At 45.7% G+C, this 21128-nt stretch overlaps 2 protein-coding genes across 3 annotated transcripts in view; both read right to left on the bottom strand.

Moving 5' to 3' along the window:
* Positions 1–14399, bottom strand: part of LOC128298546 (uncharacterized) — a 42239-nt gene extending 27840 nt beyond the window's left edge. Inside the window, exons 1-2 of the mRNA XM_053034304.1 lie at positions 14296–14399; positions 9139–9914 (exon numbers count right to left, since the gene is read on the bottom strand). Of these exons, the coding sequence (XP_052890264.1) occupies positions 9139–9914; positions 14296–14363 (844 nt within the window). The 5' untranslated portion in view covers positions 14364–14399. The remainder of the gene's footprint in view (positions 1–9138; positions 9915–14295) is intronic.
* Positions 14400–17594: 3195 nt separating this feature from the next.
* On the bottom strand, positions 17595–21064 carry LOC128298545 (ribosome quality control complex subunit NEMF homolog). Of its 2 annotated transcripts, XM_053034303.1 has the most exons (3): positions 20861–21064; positions 18682–20773; positions 17595–18540 (listed from the first exon to the last, which is right to left on the bottom strand). In XM_053034303.1, exons 1-3 carry the CDS (start codon positions 20917–20919, stop codon positions 17680–17682), a joined length of 3012 nt encoding a protein of 1003 aa, XP_052890263.1. In that variant the 5' UTR covers positions 20920–21064; the 3' UTR covers positions 17595–17679. The 2 variants fall into 2 exon arrangements, with proteins under 2 accessions (XP_052890263.1, XP_052890262.1); XM_053034302.1 differs by having other exon boundaries at positions 17595–20773.
* Positions 21065–21128: the final 64 nt, after the last annotated feature.

The following is a 21128-nucleotide window of genomic DNA, read 5'->3' as shown; positions in this document are numbered from 1 at the left end:
TTGAACCTCTGAAACATCGATATTGTCCAAAAATGAAGAAAGCCTCTTAGCCGCGTTGGACAGGAAGATGCTGGGAAAAACTTTTTGGTCCCGTATTTGCGGACAATAGAGAAGCCGCTCTGTACGACGAACTTACTGTCGTACAGCACATTAGAATCACCCGACCCTGGTAGGCTGGTCATGTCATGAGAATGACACCGGACGATCCAGCCAGTGAATTCTCGTTAAAAATGACCAGTATAACAGAGGTCGACCATTATCGGTTAAGAAGACTTCTGCAGCAGATCTTTGCGTAAAATTGACCAATGTAAACAAACAAAAACCCACAAGAAATAACTCGTATTGGCGCCTGTGTGTATGCAATCAGAATGCAAAATTACAAAAGATTTATCCCAACTTCGTGTTCTCTCTCACTTCTTGGCGTAACGACCTACTAGGTCATGCTTGATGCTTTTAGCTTACTAGACTTATTTTATCACGCAGCCGGATAGTCAGTCCTGCGTACGGATGGGATTTTGGTCCGGTCTGTTCGTGTGAAGACCGTTGCCGCTACCATCATGCCACGGAAAAAAATGGCAATGAAAAATCAGTTTGTTAACTATACGACACGCACGCAATATAAATACAATTGCATAGCATCAAAGACACTAATGCTGTCCTTCACGCTCTACACGTTTTATAGCACATCCAGCAATTCATGTCACAAAGTGTGCTCTGCTTCTGATATATAGAACAAGCTACTTTCATCGACAACGGCTCAGTTTTGTACCGGTAGACTGTTGACAGTGTTAGCTACACACTACTGTTACACATGCATGTCGAAAGAATATAACAATAACACAACAAAAAAAAAACAGCAACACACTTCGAACTTACAGAAAAATCCACATCCGAGCAGAAAGCTGCGAAGCATACCATACGTACTCGTCAAGGATTTCCTTCAACCACTCGCGTAAAAACAAGCGTTACCCAATTGCAAGCGTTACCGAACCGTATAAGCATTACGGGATAAGCGCACCAAGCGCCACCCAGCATCATTCGTTTTGCAATGAAATGTGTCAAAAGTTCAAGGTCTCGATGCTGTTTGCTGGTTGCCTAGGTTTTTTTTTTATCTCATTATAGTGTTTGCACGTGCAACTTTTCGTTCCACCAAGGAAACGTAAAAGCCGCGCATTTCAAACGCACCCTTGTACGGAGGAAACATTTGTGGTTGCTTTCTCTGCTAACTGCACCATCTTCACTTCCACCAATGGGTGATGAAAACACGCACAAAATATACATCCAACCCTGGTGCTCAACCGTACCCGTACTGCACTCAGTGCTGAAACCTTCGCGAAACACACTAAAAGAAAGCACTTGGAAGAGGGTTACGAATACGAATCATCATCTCATTTGGAAAATATGTATACAAATATCCACACATTATGCATCGGTGGGACACCATGCCGCACTAGCAAATATTGTCAACACTTACAGCAAAAACCTGGTTCCCACCCGAACAGGCTGGGAAGGCTTCTGAGCCAGTCAGTTTCGCGAGTGTTTCGCTCCAACTTTGTTGCCTCGTACCATCCATCGACGACTGTGATGGGGAGCGTACCGTTTGAAGGACTCGCTCTGTGTTCTGTTGCTGAGCTATTCGTTGCACAAGTGCTAGAGTCCTTCCGCACAAGAGCCTTCCACACAAAGAAACTCAAGTGGTGGAAAAATGTGGACCCAAACCGGGTGCCGGGCAAACAGCTACAACAAAAGAAAGGAAAATCGCCCACTTCGAGAGCTTTTCACCTGAAAGCACACGGTGGCGATGCTGTATGCACATAAATGCATCGCGTATTTGCACCTGCCACCTGCCAACCAGTACACCGTACCGTGTGCACCCACACGTAGGGAATGCACTTCCGCTTTCACTATTTGTCGAGCAAACTGGCTGGAGTACGGAATCCACCGCGCTCTGGCTCTACAACGTACCGACGCACATACCCGGGTTCCGTTGAGGGTTTTTTCGGGGAGGAGATTTATAGCCAGCGGCTCACAAATTATTCATCCGGGCTGAAAGATGAAAGATCGTCCGTTTGCCGATAGTGTCGTGGCCGAGGGGTGGGGAGCAGCAATATCGCGAAATGATCTATTGTGCATGTGGGTGCATTCTTTTGGGCTACCCAAAATTTAGCCGCATTGTTAGAACCATTGTCCCATAAACTACCGGTATTTTGGGTAAAACCCAACGGGACGGTGCTCTTTAGCTGCTTTGAAAAATCAATATTTGGCTTGTGTTTTTCTTAGCCACTGCTGACGGCACGAAGCCGACACCGTGTACTTCCGCCACAGTCGCTTATCCGACGGCACAGCATTTAGCAAGGAAATATTTCCTACGGAGAAAAGGGCACACATTTTTGCGCAAAACTCTTCCGTACACACGTGCACCCATCTTCCCGTAGACGTTGTCAAAAATTTAAATTCTCCAACATCGCGCCAATCTTTACATCTTCATGTACAAAACTTCCGGCACACAATAACCGTACTGCCAAACTTCACGGCACCAACGATGCTTGGGCCAATGGTACTTGACGCTGTTTCGGTTTCAATTACTCCCTTCATTCTTGAAGGGCGGGGAGTTGCTGACGAGGACGAAACAAAAGCGAGCAAACAACATGGCAACACTACCCGCACATGCAACATGCCCTTAAATGCTCTTCACCAACCCGGAGGGTGGCGTATCGTTGGGACATAAAACTTAACTATCTGAGTTGTGATATAAAATGCTCCCGAAAAGCTCAACGAACAGCCATCTTTTTTTCTACCGGAGACAGATTTATTATGTTGTGTTTTACTGGAGGGTTATGTTGCAAAGCAAACCTTTGCATCTAAATTATGATGACTAGCAGCGGATATTGTTACAGAAGCATACGATACAATACTATCCAGTTGGCACGAGATGTTTACAGTGCCCGTAAGCAATAGGTAAGTAATGAGTGTTTAATTTTATATATTTTACCTGCTACCTAGTACGGTGGCTATTTCCAAACGTATTTTTCTAGAACGTCGTCAGTACAAAGCCTGACTCAACACTGAAAATGTTTAATATACACCTTAAAATGTCTAAACGATCCTTTCGTTCCGAAAAAAAACCCCGAAAAATTAAAACAGAGAAAAACACAGCATAACTTTAGGCGTGACGTTATCATGTAAAAAAAAACAGCATAAGAGCCCTCATTTTTGCTAAACTTTTTTTTCCTCTCACGTGTCCATCTTACCGAAGATCATTGCCCACAACAAGTGACAAACAAGCGGCCCCAATAATGGATGCTGTCATTTACATGAGCAAGCTTACGAGTTAAGACCGGTTAACGTTTTATCCACGTTGACAGGCTTGTTAAATGGGATTGAATAGCTTTTGTCAAGCGCGTTATAGACGCTTTTAGTAACGAGGACAGGTTTTATTGACAATGTCACGAAAGCAATTTCATACAAGTTTTTTTCCCCGTTGTATGATCAACCTGGCAAACGGATTGCTTATTATTCATCAACGCCTAAAAGTAGGCAATCGGTATTTTTTGACCACATCCAATCGTTCATACTGAACGGGAAGAGGGTGTTTTTGAAACAATCCGCATTTAAGGCATCTCTGTTTGAAGAATTTAACTAACCTACTAAAACTATAATTTTACAACCTAATTCAACGCTTACATTGCATACTTCTAGGCGCAACACACACCGGTACCAGGAGCATTACAATGCTATAATGCAAAGCATAGAAAATTGGTATTTTGTTAAAATTCTTAAGGCATTTTCCCCACAATTGTAAAAGGGGATTACTTTTGGACATGCGAACTGCAATTTCGTTACATAACGGGGAATCGTTTTATCTTTCCATCTAAGCTTACCAGACTCGTCTTCACTAGCTGATCGTAAGCCGTAAAGTTCTAATTACAGCGAAAGGTATACGCTTGTACACGAAAGAAAACAATTCTGCAAGCATGACATTTAACGTACGTTGCTGCTTTTCGGCCAACTGCTTAAAACAGAAAGTCGCCTGGCCATTGTTTCGATGGTGAACCTTTTTGCGCGTACACGCCTACATAAACAACCCTGGGATCCGGCACACGGAAACATCAAAGGCAGAACATCGTTAGCACATAACAATCCAACCAGCGATCCAAGCCCCCCGGATCGCAAGTCGACCAAACCCCCTACGTCTCTCTCTTTCTCTCTCTCTCTCTCTCTCTCTCCCTCTCTCCCTCTCTCCCTCTCTCTCTCTCTCTCTATCTCTTTCTCTCTTTGGATCGGCAGCATTCGTTCCAAACCGGCCGCTGCTGAGCAAGCACAAAATTTATGATCCGGAAATGATCGCTAACCCAACCCCACATTGTTAGCGTCCCTCCTCCCCACCAGGGGGTTGCCGGTTGCCTCATCGCCCAAACCAATCCCTTCTCCATTCCCATCGCGTTTTTCAATAGCTTTTCCACGCGACAGTGTCGGGTGCAATCAGTTCTTAAACTTTATAGAAAATCGCTTCGGCGCGGCGATTGTCGTCATTCATTTTATTGTTCCATTTCGCGAGAAACCCACAACCTCCGTCCTTGGGAGGTGCAAAGGGTGCGAGATATGGGCCACAAAATAAAATACACCAGTTGGAAGGCATAGGCGAACAACAACCCAACACCAAAAAAAAACAAACGAAGCAACACACTTTGCACAAAACTCACACCCAGCGCACTTGTCCGGGTGCTGTGGAATATAAATCAAAACCTGTCGTGCAGGCCAAAGTGGAACTTTGGCGTACCGAACTTCATCTTTTCCGACTCCTTTCGTCCCATCGCTGCCCGAACGTTTCACTGTTAGGAAACGATGAGAACGGTTCCGGTTCCGGGGGTTCTCACCGTGACCTCTTGGCCACAAACGGAAGGCCACACCGTAAAATTTGTTTCGGAAGTTCTGTTTCTGTATTTTTCGTTCCTTTTTTTTTTTTGGTTTTGTTGCACCTTTTCAATCTGACGTTTGCCCACGCGAAACAGCACAACACTCGTTCGAAACTGCTCCACAGCCGGATTTTCATAACATTAAGGTGTTAATAATGCAGCACAAACGTTGGCCCCCGAAAGCGTCAGGTTTTCGTTCACTTCGCTTTCACTTTTCTTCGGCCAACACAACTGGAAGGATGAATATTTCAACAGTCCATCGTTTCCCGTGACGCATCGTGCCACCTCCAAACCCGGTGGCACCATTATTGATGGAGCTATCATCGTTTAAACGAACTGTTTAACGTTTGGAAGCGTTGGAGCGCACCTTTGCCGGAGTGCCCGGAGCATTTGCATCTTATTGACATTCGGCAGCAGCCGGAAACGAAGCAAATACAAAATAAAACCCAGCACAATCACAGAACAATTCACCATTGCGTTCGGGATTTCGGTACAAATATGCTGGCACTCCCAAGGACAGAAGGATAATGCCCATTCTCTCTCGCTTTTCATCTGGGCTCACACGATCCCATTCCAGTCGCGCACAAAAAGCGAAAACATAAAACTCCTTAACTCAATTGGAAAGAAATGAAACAACTTCCTTCGGTTGTACCGGGGTACCGAACGGTACTGTACGTTTGCCAACGGTTTTGCAACGGGCACATACATTCATTTACGGTGCTCTCGAGTAGAACGGAGAACAAATACGAACAAGCAAATGCCTGCGCTATTCATTTTGCCAATCCAATCTTTTCCCCCGCAACGCAAAACACATTCTTCGAAATCCAAATCAAGTGTTTGCACAGGCCATGGTTTAGTGGGTGCTTGTTTTTTTTTTCTTACTTTCTTCATCCCTCTTGGCTCGGAACTCGGAACCACGAGCGCACACACCGGTACGCGATGGGCTGTAGTCGACAGCATCGAAACAGCACGGAACAATGTCGATACACGGTTAATTTTCTTTTGCCCACTTTTCCACCACAAACCCACATATTAGCTGCTCCGTGACGGGTCTCGATGGCAAATAACATACGCAGGGAAAATGTTCCCAGGTGACAGATCTGTAATGCGCGTCGAATACACTGTTAACGAAGTCATACTAATGCAATTTTGTTAGGCCGCTTGCATACTGCCGGGCGTCTTGTCATAAGATTTCAGCCAGCTAAGTTTCGTAGCAAAACGCCTAAATGTATACTATTCACAATGTCGATACTGTGCCCGTACGAAACCTTGCTTAGCAGGTTGCATACTGGCAGGCGTCTTGTCATAAGATTTCAGCCAGCCAAGTGTCGATACTACCGCCGTACGTAACTTTGTTAGCAGCTTGTTTATCACTGCCATCAAGGCACGTCACATGGGCCGCTTTTATCCTCCCCGACCCTACTACCGAAACTCCGACCGTGTGTACGAATCCAAGATGCGGTTCCGCGCGTACCATAAACATCCTTGCTCACGTGGTCACCAGCACGCACCAGCTGGCTGGTTGGTGGGTTATTTAATTTCACATTTGGCTTCTCGGTTCGCGCTGAACGGCCCAACGCGCTCAAATTCGAATCGACATTTGCCGTAATGTAATCCAGTCGAAACTGATGCCGACTCACTTAGTTCGGTATGAGGGCAGCGAACAAAACACACCATGGTAGCAGCGTTCGAGTGCTGGGACCGGGGTAAGACCGGGACGACGGGAGGAGGGAATATATTTATGCGACAAAGTCAAGAAAACCGGGTCGCCAGGAAAATGGAATGGCACAGCGAACGCCAAACCATGCTGAAAGACGTTTTCCTTCTGCGATGCGTTCTACATTCCTCCCGGTTGCGTGGTTTTTGTGGAGACGAAAAACCACTGGCACGGGCATCAACCGCAACCCAAGTGCCCGTACCGGCCCTCCGATGTGTGGGCCCACCGACGGAACCGTAACACACGGTTTGAAGATGCAAGTCACATCCCATCCATACGTCAGCAGCTCATAGCCGTCGACGGCATGGTCGTGGTTGTCCTCAATTTGGGAAATGAATTTCCAATCCACCGTCGTGTCCGCCTGACGATACCGATACCGCTTCCCAACAACCATTATAACGCGCGCACTGCTAACATAGCCGATCGAATGTAGTCTTTTCACGCTAGAAGAGCGAAAAAGTCGTTCGCTGAACTCATAAATTGCACTTCTCTCTTTGTTTTTTGCCCTTGCCCGATCCCCTTACAGATGGGCAGGGAAAGCCAATTTTAATTCTCACATTTTACCCACCGCCCCCTCCAGTACCGGTGTTCCGGTTGGAAGATTAAAAGTTCGTTCGTTAACTCGCTTACCGGTTCTGAGGTTACATTAACTTGAGCCGGAGATGGTTTCTTGGCATGGTATTTGATGAAGGAGCTGAAGCTCAAACCGCAAGTAATTAGCAAGGTTAAACTATTTTCACAATCTGTGCAAATAGTACAACGATTACAAATAACCGTGGTGAATTTCTTCTGCTGTTGTGAAGCCAAATTAAACACAAACAAGTGTTTCAAGCTGGTGGAAAACACCGACCATGCTACGAACAGACACGTCTCGCATGACCCGAGTCGTTTTGTCAAGCAGATTGCATACTTTAAGGCAACGTTAAAACAAGATACACAATCCCGCAAACAAAGCGCCTAAAGTCATGCAATATGCTATACAAAATTATCTTCTTACGTATTATTGTTTCTTTGTTTGTGAAACGATGCACAAAACCTTTAATCGTCTTCCTGACGGCACACCTTAATTAAGCCCGCTGCCTTGAAGCTTAACACGTGTTTTAATACACTCAAACCACCAACAAGCACATCAACGTCAATCAACGGGGTACAATGAATCCCCACCCGCTAGAGCAAACCGACGCCTCAAGATTTACCTACAATTAGCACGCATTTGCAGCGGATTGTCTGGATACGGTAGGAAACCATAGCGGCATCATCCCGATACACGGCACCATAATTGTAACGAGCAACAGTGCGATGATTAACTTGCAACACCTGTCCACCGTTAATGCATGGTGCGATTGTGTACTTGGCTTGTGCTTTGTTGCGATGGCATGTAATTGGAGGCTGCCGGAGCTACGTTCCAAGAACTACCTACCACGCGTAACAGTCACTTTTGGCGTTAATTACCACCGGCAAGCGATAGCCATTCCCGGCAACGGTGCGAAACAATATCGATCAAATTAGTTGACAGTGATTTACGCTTTGAATCAGCATAATTTCTCGTGAATTTATCATGGTATTACATGAACCAATGAGCATTATGAGTAGCGTCACGTGATGCTTGATCGTGAACAATCCCATCAAAAGGGTATCATGGTTTTCAATTTGGTAATTAGGCCGGGGCAGCGGGGGGGGCAAAGCCACTCAGATGTGAAAATTGGTTAGATAAGTAAACCAAACACAACCAACTGTATGCGTCTGCGGTTGATTAGTTGTATCGGGATTTTATAAGTTATCTAACTAACTACCACGAACTAGCCGTTTGAGTTGTGCACGCCTACAGGTATGCAATGTATTATTCAAATTTCCCATCTCTCTGGACTGAATCAGAGACCAGACCAGTAGAATAATTTCGTTTGAAGCATTGAACGTATTGTTTGATTTGAATCCATGCAGCGGACATTAACACTTATTTTGTGGTGTAAATTGTTGCCCACGAGTTCTACGACAAGGTCCCCGGTGGACTGATCACGTCATAAGAATGACACCAAACGACCCAGCCCGTGAATTCCTTTTAGGTCGTCCATATGGACAGAGGAGGTGTGATGAGTTGGAGTGATGGCGTTGATGCGTCTGCCAGAAAGGCCGGAATAATAGATTTTCTAACGACGCCGCTCGACTGTGAGAGGTTTAGAAGACTCCAGTAGTAGGCCAAGTAAGTAAGAAAGGTAATAGTTCCCTACATACATTTTGTTTGTGTCAGTAATAAATCATCGCTTTGGACCAGCTCAAGACGGTAATTCTCAAATCTCGGGCAAAGTTCTCAAGAAAGTTGTGCGTGTCGCTTGCTTCTGGCACGAACAACATTTGAAGCTCCTCAAGTGATGCAAAGTACGGTGTTTGTTTCTATATAAACATTGCTTCCAATATAAAAAAAATCAGCAACAAAGAGTCTTATCTAGTTGGGAGAAAGTTTTCTTATTCATCACACGATGTACATTTGTTAGAGTGATATCCTACCTGGTGCATGTTGCGATCTTTGTTCTTCATTGTTGTTCAGATGAGCGGAGCCAAATGCAGAAGAACACTGGTTGGAAATGGTTGCACTTTCGGCCGATGGCAGTGTTGAAGCGGAAGGCAGTCCCGCTACAGCTAAAGGTGACGATTTGGCCGGTTGCAACTGCCCGGTACGGATCGCAGCCGAAGTCGTCCCGCCAGACGTTACCACACCCGGTGACGGTAGCAAGTGTCCGTTCGCTTGCTCCTTGCTGCCGCTGGGACCACTATTATTACTACTACTATTATTCGCAACAGTTGACGCCTGCACTCGGCGTTGCTGGCTGTTGCCACTAATGTTAGCGCTATGTACACTGCCCCCAATATTGCTACCACTGCTGACAGAACCACTGCTGCTACCTCCAGCGGTGCGAACCACCGTGGCACTTTCACTGATACACGCCCGACCCGTCAACACCTGTTGCGCCCCAACAACACCCTCACCAGCCGTTGACGCACGGACACAGCAGTGGGACGCCGAGGTAGTACCGGTACCGGCACCATCAGCACTATCGATACATTTTGGCACGGAACACGATTCGATTTCGACACCCTTGGACACGCTCAGCAAATTGGCGTTCGCTGCATCGGCCAGCGAGGCCACACTACTATTCACACTGACGCACGCAGACGACGAGTGGCTGGTGGTGACCGAGGAGATGCTTCCATTCGAGCGGCTTCGTTCACTACCAGCAACACCGCTGTCGGGTCGTGCGTAATCTCCAAAAAATATTCGTGACCTATATTTTGTTGGCGAAGAAAAAGAAAAGGTTTGTTTAACACCTTTAGAGTATTATAATCGTCGTACAGGGCAAAGAATGAACACATGTGAATTAAATTACCAAAAACATAGCATGCTAATGAAAGGTACATTAGTTGAAGCAAGAACCATCAAAATTTATATATATAAATTAGCTTAACCAATAACAACATGTCGAATAACTAACAAATGGACACGATCTGCTGATTTCATAACAACCCCTAATTCCCAACCTAATTTCTAACGTGCGTCACAGGGTAATGTAGGGAGACTTTTTACACAAAATTGATGCACTTATTCAATTTAGCCATAGATTATGTATTCCTCCAGGAGAAAACCCCTCCGACAACGCCATTATCAAATCAAATTTGTACTCAAAACGTCCCAAACGCCATCAAGAACACTTAAAGATGGCTTCCACCTAATCGCTCCAAAGCGGCCCCGGACGCATTGGTGTGCAATGCAGGTTTGAAGGGTTCTGTTTTTTTTATGTGAGACTCATCCTGACGAAACACCGTGGACTACATCAAAGCATAACACGTTGTGATTACCTTGTGAATGATCTGCGCTGTGGAAAAATCTTTCCCCACTCAGCGATACCCGTGATCAAGGAGCCCTCCCCGCGCATCCTTAAAAACACATTCACAGCCAATTTATCCTTTACTGACACAAAGTGGGACAATGACTCATCCATACGGTGCAAAATCATCTCCGCACTTGGAGCTCCGGAGCCGTAGCAAACGGTGATGGGGCCTCTATTACTCCGACGCTGCAAAAGCACTTTAGCTGCATTGGAGCGAGTTTACTTCTTCGGCCGCTGCACGGTAAATCCTGGCGGGAGTTGTGGCGGGAGACACGAAAAGGTACCAAACGAACGCAACACAAAAAAAAACCTCCCCGGTCAGCAAAACACCACACAACCGCCACCACACGTGCCGAATCCCGTTCGAAGTGTTACACGTACACGTAAAGACATGTGCCGAAAGCCAGCTGAGCGATGGCGGGATGGCTAGAGGGCTGTGCATAAATTATGGCAACACTGAATCAGCACTAGTTCCCCTAGCATGTTTACGAGGAGTCCCAGGGACATTTTCATGCATAATAAACCCCTTTCGGTAACTACCCTGCCGTACCTCGTTTCGATCGTTGACGGAATCCTTCCCACTGTGGCCCGAATGTCGGCTGTCGGTTGTTGTTGCGTCTGTGTCTGTGTGTGTGTGTGTTGTGGTCTTTAAAACTTCTCGCTCGGTGGAAGAGACGGAAGTCACAACAGCCCGCCCTTCATCCATGCCCGCTTCCGGGGAGCTCAACATAAATCAAACACATACTTACACACCGCGTACGTATGCTGCAACTTACGCCCACTGTCGTTCCGTCCCGGTTCGGTCCCTTTAGGAGGGCAGGAATGAACCAAAACCTCCCCTCCTTCCCACCAACCGATTTAACTGGGGACAGGCTGAAGGAACCATAACGGAAAGCCGTGTGTAACAGCCAGCAGAAGCATCGGGGAAAAGTTATCCGAATAGTTAATATGCCACGGATTACGAAGCGACAAAATCTGCACCGGTCTGCACAGCCGGGGCGCAAATGTGGGTCAACGTGTTTTGGGTTGTTCTGCTGGCACGGTACCTCAACAACACGAGGCAGGTTAAAGAGACGCTTTCTGGAGAACAAATAAAACACACTCGAGGAATGTTGGTCATTTCTTGCCCATAAGTGGATAATTTTGCAGTTTAATGACGGGAATTTATGAACCATCGCTGATCAGTGATCGTACTGGAAAGCTGAACCGCATGCACTTTAACAGGGACGTACTCTATTCGCACAACCTTCACCTTAAACTCCCGTAAACGGCGCAGGCAGAACGAGCGCGTACCGACGGCGAACATTTCGATTACACAATGGCCGGAATGCGTTGTTTACAGATATTTGCATAAATACATTCCATGCAAATGAAATTCCAAACCGCCCCGATCCAGCAAAAACAGTTCGCTCACCGTCGCTCCGCCTGCGGTTAAACGGAGAAGCAAAATAAAAGTCATCCTTAGGAACGCTGCACGGAAATACTCGGTACCGGGCACCGGCAGGTATGGCGCTCGCACAACAACCGATCAACGCAAACCTAAGCTCGGGTGTGCTTTTGGTACACGGTACACGAACTAATCACGCCATCAGCAGGGCTAACAAACACGGACAGGATTTTCGGTCCGTCATCCTGTGCCACTTAAAGCTATTGCTTTCGCGGCCACAGCTCGTTAATCATAGGTGTGTGTGTGTGTGTGTGCGTGTGTACATCCAACTTCCGTCAGCTAGCTTGGTGGAAATGGTTTTAGTGCGAAGGGACGGATGACACGAGTAACACGGTAACCTTCCGTACGTGAAACAACAAAACCCCACCCGTCCCGATCCATGGCGTAGTAGTCGTGGCGGTGAGGTTATGTACTAAATATTTACAGGAGTCAAAACAAGAAAGTTCAATTCCTTCCGGGTGCAATCGCACACGGGTGCGGGAGTTTGGAGTTTTCTTTCTTTTTTTTTCTACTACATAAGTCAGCAAAGAATAAACAAAAAACCTTTATGTACTTTAGGGAAAACACAAAACCATAAGGGCGGGATGCAATGTAAAGCTTTTTTTTAGCGAGGAAAACTATGGCGTTTCAAACCAAACAGAATGTACGTTTATTGCAGACAAATATTATGCTTCAAATCCTTACGGTTAGATGTGTAGGTCACGCAAAACAAGGTATAATTCTTATTAAATTTTAACGCCTAAATGTAGGCAATTACTGTACAGAATATTTGTATTAAAAATTTTAACTTTAAATTATGTTGCCTCATTCATTTGGATCGTAACTATTTAAAAGAACTGTTAACAGTTGAAAGCTAACATTAGAAACATTGATAAGTATTGGTTGGATCATGAAAGAATTGATTCCGAACTTAGTACAACTTCATTGCAACTAAATGCAAAGCGCCTAAATACATGCAAACTGTGTATTTTTTAATTTATTGAACGAATTGTTTGCTGCTTGGGCTTTACAATTAATATTTTAATCTTATGCTACTACTTCTTGGTATTGAGAGATACCTTAAATAGTTTTCAGCTCGCGCCAGTTGCCATTTTGGTATATTATCTTTAAAAACAAATTAATTGCATACCTTTAGGCGTGAACAGCTCCAAACTAAGTGGCCCAAAGCCGAGAGGTGGCAAAACACTCACTGTGCCATTGTTGTTTGCTGAACACTCATTCAAAAAAAGAAAGAACCATTCCAACACAAAGTAATACCCTCTTCCTGGATGTGGGAATCCTTTTGTACGATTAATTATGTTTTGCATGTCAGTGGCAGGGTACAGTGGAAAATGAGAAATACAAAACCGAAATGGTAAAAACACCACGCATCACGAAGCTCACAAAACAAACTTCAGCGTTACTGGGAAGATAACACACTGCACGGTTCCAGTGCCAGTAGCAGAACCTGCAGGAATAAGCATAACAAACAGCACAGTGGTAGCTTCCCGGCAACCGGGCGCTGTTATTGAACGGTTTCGGGTGAAAACTCCCTCATTTCATGATAAGATGTGCCATTGTTTTATTTTCCCCCTTTCGCGCGAAGGACGCAAATACAAACAGCAAATAAACTGTGCTTTGGGGTGTTTTTTTGTGTCGTTTTTGTATTTTGTTTTTAGCAAACCAAAATCGACCCGACAGTGATGCGAAAGATGCACGTAATAATTGCTGTAAGCGGTATAAATTTTACCATCGCTCGAATTCGATTCGTAAGCACAGCTAAATAAATCACCATTGCCTCACATTCACAATGCTGCCCGGCCCTGGAGCCTGTGTAACGGACGGCACACCGGAGTATGTTGGCGAAAAAAAATGGCAAGAACCATTTGCATCGCGCCTGCCCCATTTGTAAGTTGGGTGGGGTGGAAAGCGCGAACTAGCATTTCCATTCATCAATCATGATTTGGATGGCCGGTATAATTTGACTTTCAAAGCATTAGGCTGGCCACCGGACGGTGCGTAATGGGCACACGGACGAAGGACCTGTTGGGTGGGACGAGAAATAAACCACAGCGCATACATAAGTAATGCCGGCAGTCCAGGAGGTCATTTCGTTTGTGAAGGACACATCTCAGGGGCGCAACAAATGCTTCCTTCGCGGTGCTTTCGTCGTGCGGGTAATGGGTCGTATAAGACGGAAATATGAGGATGAAATAAATCTCTTACGAAAAGTACTACTCTCGTTAGCGAGCTAAAGCAAACTGAAATATACGATTAACATACTCATTAGAAAGAGTATACAATTATAAATTAAATAAACAGTGAAACAAACATTACAGCAAGCGCACTCACTGGTGATCCGGTGGAGCCTGAGGAGAATACTTTCTTCTGTGATAGTATGAAACATTTCCAACCGGCATTGGCACTACGATAAGGCGGCTTAAAAGAAGCTGTTTCTTTACACTTTAAACCAAACCGGTTCCAATGGCAATGGGGATGGGAACGATCGAGCTTTAAAGCACTGCCACCATCATCATCATCATCATCATCATCATTATCGGCACCTCGTTACACACGCCCATATTTATCCGTCACTAGCTGCTTAAGCACACATCCCGCGTTTGCTACCGACACGGCAAACCGGTTGAACACAATTTTCCACTTTTATCAAACACATCTCCATTGCACCACGTTGCGAACTGCTGCCGAGCTTTAATGGCACACCGCACATGTGTTCACCGTGATTCGTCGTGGCTGGTTATCCAGTGTTGGGCAAGATGCTGAAATGAATTATTCAAAATAGAACATAAAACATGGCTTATTTGCAAATCCGCTTTCCCACCACACACACACACAACGAACTGGCCGCACTTATAAAATGAACCCATTGAACACGCGGGCGCTCATGACCGACCGGGCGTCTCCATCGCGTGAAGACACTCGCAGCAAAAACGTCACACAGTCGGCGAGTGTGTTTTCACCATCACCACCACTAAATCCCACAGCATCCTCGATCGTGTGGAGCAGAAACAATGTTGTTGCTGTGTCGACCGAGTCCGATCGTTGCATACTGTGATTATTATGACATTCACAAATTTCTCTTCACAAAAGACGGTGAAAACGCAGTGAAACGCGACTCCTGACAGGGGAAGGAGAGTATTGAAATATTCAGCAGTCAATTTTCCTCCATCGCACACTGTACCAACGCGACAAAATCAACAACGCATCACGCTCGCCATTTGCAAATAACACACAGTGAAGCACATACAAACATACACGCGAAACCAAAAAAGGTCATCGCGTGAATGGGCTCTTTTTCGCTTGTTTTTTTTTTTCTATCACCACTAGACGAGTATTACCACTGTGCATTTCTGTATGGGATATGATGATTTCCTTTCAACAACAACAACAGCAACAGAAAAAACAGGGATTTATAACCATTGTTGCATTTTCGTCACATCTGGTTGCTCAGGAGGGATGTTCCATTTCATTTCAACGATGCGTCGTTACTCACGGTACCACTTCTCTGGTTAGTAGGTGGTTTGCGCTTGCCGTATACTAACTTCACTGACACTTGTCATCCCGAACCTGTTTCAAACCGTGCACGGCATATATGCCAACGCAGTTTGTTGGCAAACGAGACAGGTTTGAACGACGTTTGGCTATTGCTGCTGCAGGTGAATTTCGTTTGTTTAACACCCATACACCGGCACAATGAGGGTGTGTGCATTGGGGGAGTGTTTTTTTGTGATGTGTTTGCTCAAAATCCACTGCACCTGTAGTGGTAATCGGGCATATCAATGTGGTTGTATTCGAAATTTACATTCGTTTGATGGGTTCATTGGCGTTTACCAATTCGCAATAAATTTTCCTGAACATTTGTTGTCGAAGGTGGTATCTGATTTACTAGTATTAAGATTGTAATGCTATCGAATCTGGAAGCCTATTGGTAATTATTAAAATCAATAAACATCTCTTAATAGCTTTGTTTGGCATAAAGATTTCATTTTACAGTTCACTAAATTTGTAAATTTTTCAATTATTCTTCAACACTATTTGACACTATCGCAATCCACCACTAGCAAATGCAAGCTACACGACGTCCTTGTCCTAATGGTTTTGTTTGCTGGACGGGTACACCACACCGTACTTGCTGCTACTGCTGCTGCGGCTATTGCTGGCACTGCTGCTGTTGCTGCTGCTGTCGAACTCTGTTGGTGTGTGTGCTCTGTTGTCGTTGGGCCCCGACTGTGTGCGCATGGGTTTTTCTCTCGCCTGTCCCGTCAAACACGGGACAACGATGGCGAACGGTTGGCGGATGGCGAAGGACGACCGTATCCGTGCCTTCAACAACACATGCAAACGGTTCGCGATCGATATTTTATGTATGAAAATTTTGACATTTTCTGGGGCACCATCATGGGAAAACTGGTGGGATATTGTTTCCCCCAGGATGGAAATGCTTTTACCATCACCGCACTATTTTCCACTACAAACTACGATAGGATACATGATATTCCTTTCACGGGTTCCACACACTTATTGCTGGCACGGAATGTGGTACAAGAAATGGAGCACGGCCAGTGCTCAGTGTCAAGCACACAATACGAGTAATACCGTCACGCACCCAACCATTGTCGTTGAACATTCCTGCGAAGGAATGTTTCACGGTTGGGTTTTAATCTTTACCCAACAAAATATGTTTTCCATCGCACCGTTTAGCAAACAGTAGGTGGAAAAAACATAGTTTACACTGCCAAGTAACTTTACCATTCGCTGCTTTCGGAACGCCCAATAACGCGACTCACTAGACAGATATCCTTCGCTATTCCTTACGGCTGAAAACCTTTCTTTGCCACGCTCGACAACTTGCGCAAAATGTACGGTACGCGACTGCCTTTATCCATTCGCTTTACAGTTTATAGTTCCTGAACGCATTTCGATAATGTACAAACACGGTGCGCGATATCAACCCAAAAAAACGGATATCCCCCTTGTGTGGTCGCACACGTTCGAACAGGGATTGGTTTATGGCCGTACGGACAAACCACTTGCAGACTCGCTCTATCTCACGGATATCCGTACACTCTGCCACAGCGGATGTAGGCAGGGTTGGTCGGCACAACTACTCGACAGAATATCTTGCATTCCGTTCATTCTTTTGCTAATGATATCACCGTAAGGATATTGATATTATAGGCATTCGCAAACGAAGCAACTGTTTTATGAATGGATCATAATAAAGTTGGAAATAGTTTCTAAGTTACCTTATCGTTATGTAAATTTTTATGCATTGTTCTGGACAACCCTGCTGTTTTCGTTTTCATACAACGGAAAATGTTGTTGTCCGCTCACGAAAAAGGACACCAAAATAAGAGAGAAATGATGTGAGAGAAATCGTTCGGCGAGAGAATATGGGAAAGATTTTGAGCGTGTGTGCGTTTGGTACCGTGATGGCAGAACAAAGTTTGGACATTGCCTACTAAATAGGGGGTTTTGGTTTTGACCTTTTAGTTATATCAAAACCCGTTGTGCTTGCGTGTATAACAGTTTTTTTAAAAGCCTACTCTTGACTTCCAGCTGCTTTTCATAATATGCGTTAGTATCAAAAGAATGCTCAAATAAAAAAACTAACTGCATCCATATTTCTTTTAATGGAAGTATCTTTTTTATTTACCAGAGCGTAACATTTTACAACAGAAAGAACGCCAACAACATGTACAATCAACAAACCGTTTACTTTCGAACCTTCTGCATCTGGGGCGCGGACAGTTTTACCTTGCCGGGGATATTTCGGGCCAGCACCTCATCCTTGATCGCCTTAAGCAGATCCTTTTCCCGCGGCGTACATTGCTTATCCTTGAGAAAAATTTGCAGCGCCATCTTGCTTGCCTTTCCTCGCTTTCCGGTGCCGGGTGTCAGCTTCACCTTGTATTTGAAGTTGTGCAGTGATTGGTACGGTGCCACAACAGGAACAGCAAACAGCAGCTCATCCTCCTCCACCGGCTGACCGGTGAGCGCATCCAGCATATCTAAATCGGCAGCGGCTGGCGTATCATCACCGAACTCCTCAAACTCTCCCGGTTTCAAGCGGGGCGTACGCTTCCGATCACTACCCTTCTCTCCGCCCTGGCCATCCTTTCGCGCATTCGCTTCCTCTTTCGTTTCCTCATCCTGCTTTCGATTTCCGGCCGATTTTAGGATCTCCATAATCAGCTTCCGATCATCATCGTCTTGATCCTTGTATTTTTCCTTAATTTTACGCATCTTTGCCTTCTGGCCACGCTTCAACTGACCCTGCTTCTGTTGGTCCTCCTTCACCTGAGCACTATGTGCTTCCTTCGCTTTCTGTTCCTTTTCCTTTAGATCCTTTGCCTTCTGTTTGCTCTTGGAGATTTGCTTCTTGCGCGGTGCGGATGGTTGAATTATGTACGGTTTGTCATCGCCGAGAAATATCACCGATTCGGCATCCGGTTCCGATGTCAACCGCCGCAAAATGGGATGTGGCCGGACCGATACTTTGCCGGTATCGTGTTCAACTTTGATGTGCGTATCCGGGAACTGGGGCAAACCTTGATCTTCATCGTGTTCCTGTTGCTGGCCTTCCAATGCGTCTTTTGAGTTGGTTTCTTCTTCCATTTCTTTCACTATGGATAACGCTGCAACCTTCTTAGGCAGTGTGCCTTCTTCTGCTTTCGTTTCTTCCTCGATTTCTCCATGAGCTTTTGACGATTCAGCGTCCTGTTCGTCATCCCTATCTGATTCCCCGTCGTCTAGGTGAATTTCTTGCTCGGGCTGTTCTGATATTTCCGATCTAACGTCATCCTTACTGATGATCGATTCGTCGTCAAACGTTCGTACCCTGCGCTCTCCACGATGACGTTCGACCGAACTATCTTCCAGCTTGAAAAGAAACGACAGACCCAACACCAAGTGACACGGCGGCAGGAAGTTTTTCCGTCCTCTGATCATGAAACTACCGGTCGTGAGATATTCTCCCGTTGGGGCTGTCTTGCTGACCTGATCACTATGCACCCAATAAGCGCTCGTTACAACCTTCGCATCCCAGGCAACACTGTACGAGATGGCCATAGTGCCCGCTTCGAGCAATGTCTTCGGTGGAATCTCACCACCAGCAGGGTTTTTGATTATTACGCTTGATGCACCCTGAATTTCGGCGTGCACATAAATGTCGGTCGGTCTCATGTAACGCTTCACAATTAGCTCGTTTTGTTGCTGATCCCGCCCACCAATAACCAGATAGTTCTCCGAACTAACAAACCAATAGAACTTCTCGAACCAATACACCTTGCGCACCTTCGAGATCGTCGTCTGCGTGCGGACATCTTTGAGCGTCTGTATCGTTTTCCGTTCCGCGTTTTTCAACGCTTTCGAGCTCGACTCGATCGTTTTTTGTTCCTTGCGTGCCGCAAAGCGGCGCTGGTCATAGTAACGTCTCGCATTCGCAAATGCCGACAGTGCCAGATCGATATCAACGACCATCGGTTCCAGCTTTGCCTCGTCGTCTTCCCGTTCGCTCTCATCTTCGTCTTCACTGTTTTCCTCGTCTAATGACGCATACGGATCTGTAAGGTACAGCGAGATGTGATTAATTTCGAGCTTTAACTGCCGAATACAGGATGCCACCGGATCCTTGTTCGCTTGGGCGACCTTCACCAAATCCTGTATGTCGGTCCAGGACATTTGAGCTGCCAGCGCGCTCTGCACAGCTAGCAAAGCTTTGTCAACCAGATCTTGGTTGCGTGTAATCAGTTCTGCTTTCTTGCGATCTTCAAGCTGAGTCTTCGTCAACTCTTCGATACGTTTTGCATGATCGGTCTTTACGTTGGACAGCTTCTTCAGCGCTTCACGCTCCTGAGCAAACGCTTTGAGATCAATCTTTTGACTCTCCAGCGAGGAGTAAAACTCATCTACCGCTATCGTAAAAGAGTCAAACGCCTTGAACGGTTCGCCCTGGTATTGGTTGTACAAGCACGGCTGATACTCCAAGTTCGTGAAGTAATACTCTTCTTTCTCGCCTTCCTTGGTCGGTTTTACTTCCTTTTTCTGTATAATGTATCCGGAGGATGGTTGTTTTTGAGCCTCGCGTAACATGTTTTCCGCCTCGTTTATAGCACTCATCAAAGGCGCAAGGTCTGTATCCATGTTAAAAACTTTTGCGAACTCTTTCGCTATGTTTTTCTGTTTCTTTTTCACCTTTTTCGGAAGTGCTGGATCGTCCGGAAGTTCACCTCCAATGCGACACCCGAACAGTCCTTGCTTGTGCAGTACGTGGTCAATTACGGACGCACCATACTCCAGTATCGGGTTCAGTGCCGTTCGCAGCGTATCACCCGGGTGCGCCTTTTGAATCGCTTCTTTGATCTGTTCCATCGACGGCGGTCCATTGTCCTTTTTGGCCCGATCCTTGGGATACTTTTCGCGTACCGCGAAGCGTAATTCTTCACCTTCTACGTGCGGTCTTAGAATGTTCAGTATGCGCAGATCACAATCCGTCAACAGTATGTTGCCTCTGTCGTACAGCTCCAGTATAATGTGATACGCTGCTTCACCGGATCCGAATTGAAAGTCGACAATACGATCCACACCCAATTGCTGCAGGCTTTCGAGGCGCTTGTTCTTCAGGTGCTTACGCATTTTCATCGTAAAACCAGACGGTGCCACGTTCTTTGGCCACTCGAAGCTGGTGGTATGGAACCGCAATCCAGATTCCAGCAGTAGCACCACCTTCTCCTCATTCCGAGCCAACCGGATCAGATACGTTTTGTTATCGATGTCATAGATTTGGTTTACTCGCATGCCAATCAATCTGCAAATGTACGCAAAAGCAATGGGGCCATATGAATCACTCCGTGTTGTAAAATCATGACAGACAGCTGCTGAGACTCGTATTTACCTCTGTAACTCCGTCACGGAGCACACAACATCATACGTATTGAAGCGTGTTTTCGTCATTTTCCTACGTTACGAACCAACTATTTGCACTCAATGTATCGGTTAGCGTTAAGCGAATAGTTTATTGTGTTTCCCTTGCCTACAACGCGGCAGGTCGAATACAGCTGATAATGTTGCGAAAAATACTGCGTTTGATAGCTGCAACCGAGCCGCTAGGTAAAGTTTGCCACAGTGACAGCAAATGACATTCAGGCTCAAGGTGACTATAA

This window comes from Anopheles moucheti, chromosome 2 (genome assembly GCF_943734755.1).
Source record: "Anopheles moucheti chromosome 2, idAnoMoucSN_F20_07, whole genome shotgun sequence".
Taxonomy (NCBI): Eukaryota; Metazoa; Arthropoda; class Insecta; order Diptera; family Culicidae; genus Anopheles; species Anopheles moucheti.
This window is presented reverse-complemented; position numbering and strand designations above follow the sequence as displayed.

What these genes read in the sequence shown, in the direction of transcription:
- LOC128298545 (XM_053034302.1), bottom strand. Translation starts at nt 20,919, where the DNA reads ATGACGAAAACACGCTTCAATACGTATGATGTTGTGTGCTCCGTGACG. An exon ending in TCCGTGACGGAGTTACAGAG is followed by an intron (nt 20,774 to 20,860) that starts GTAAATACGAGT and finishes GTACATTTGCAG; the next exon opens with ATTGATTGGCATGCGAGTAA.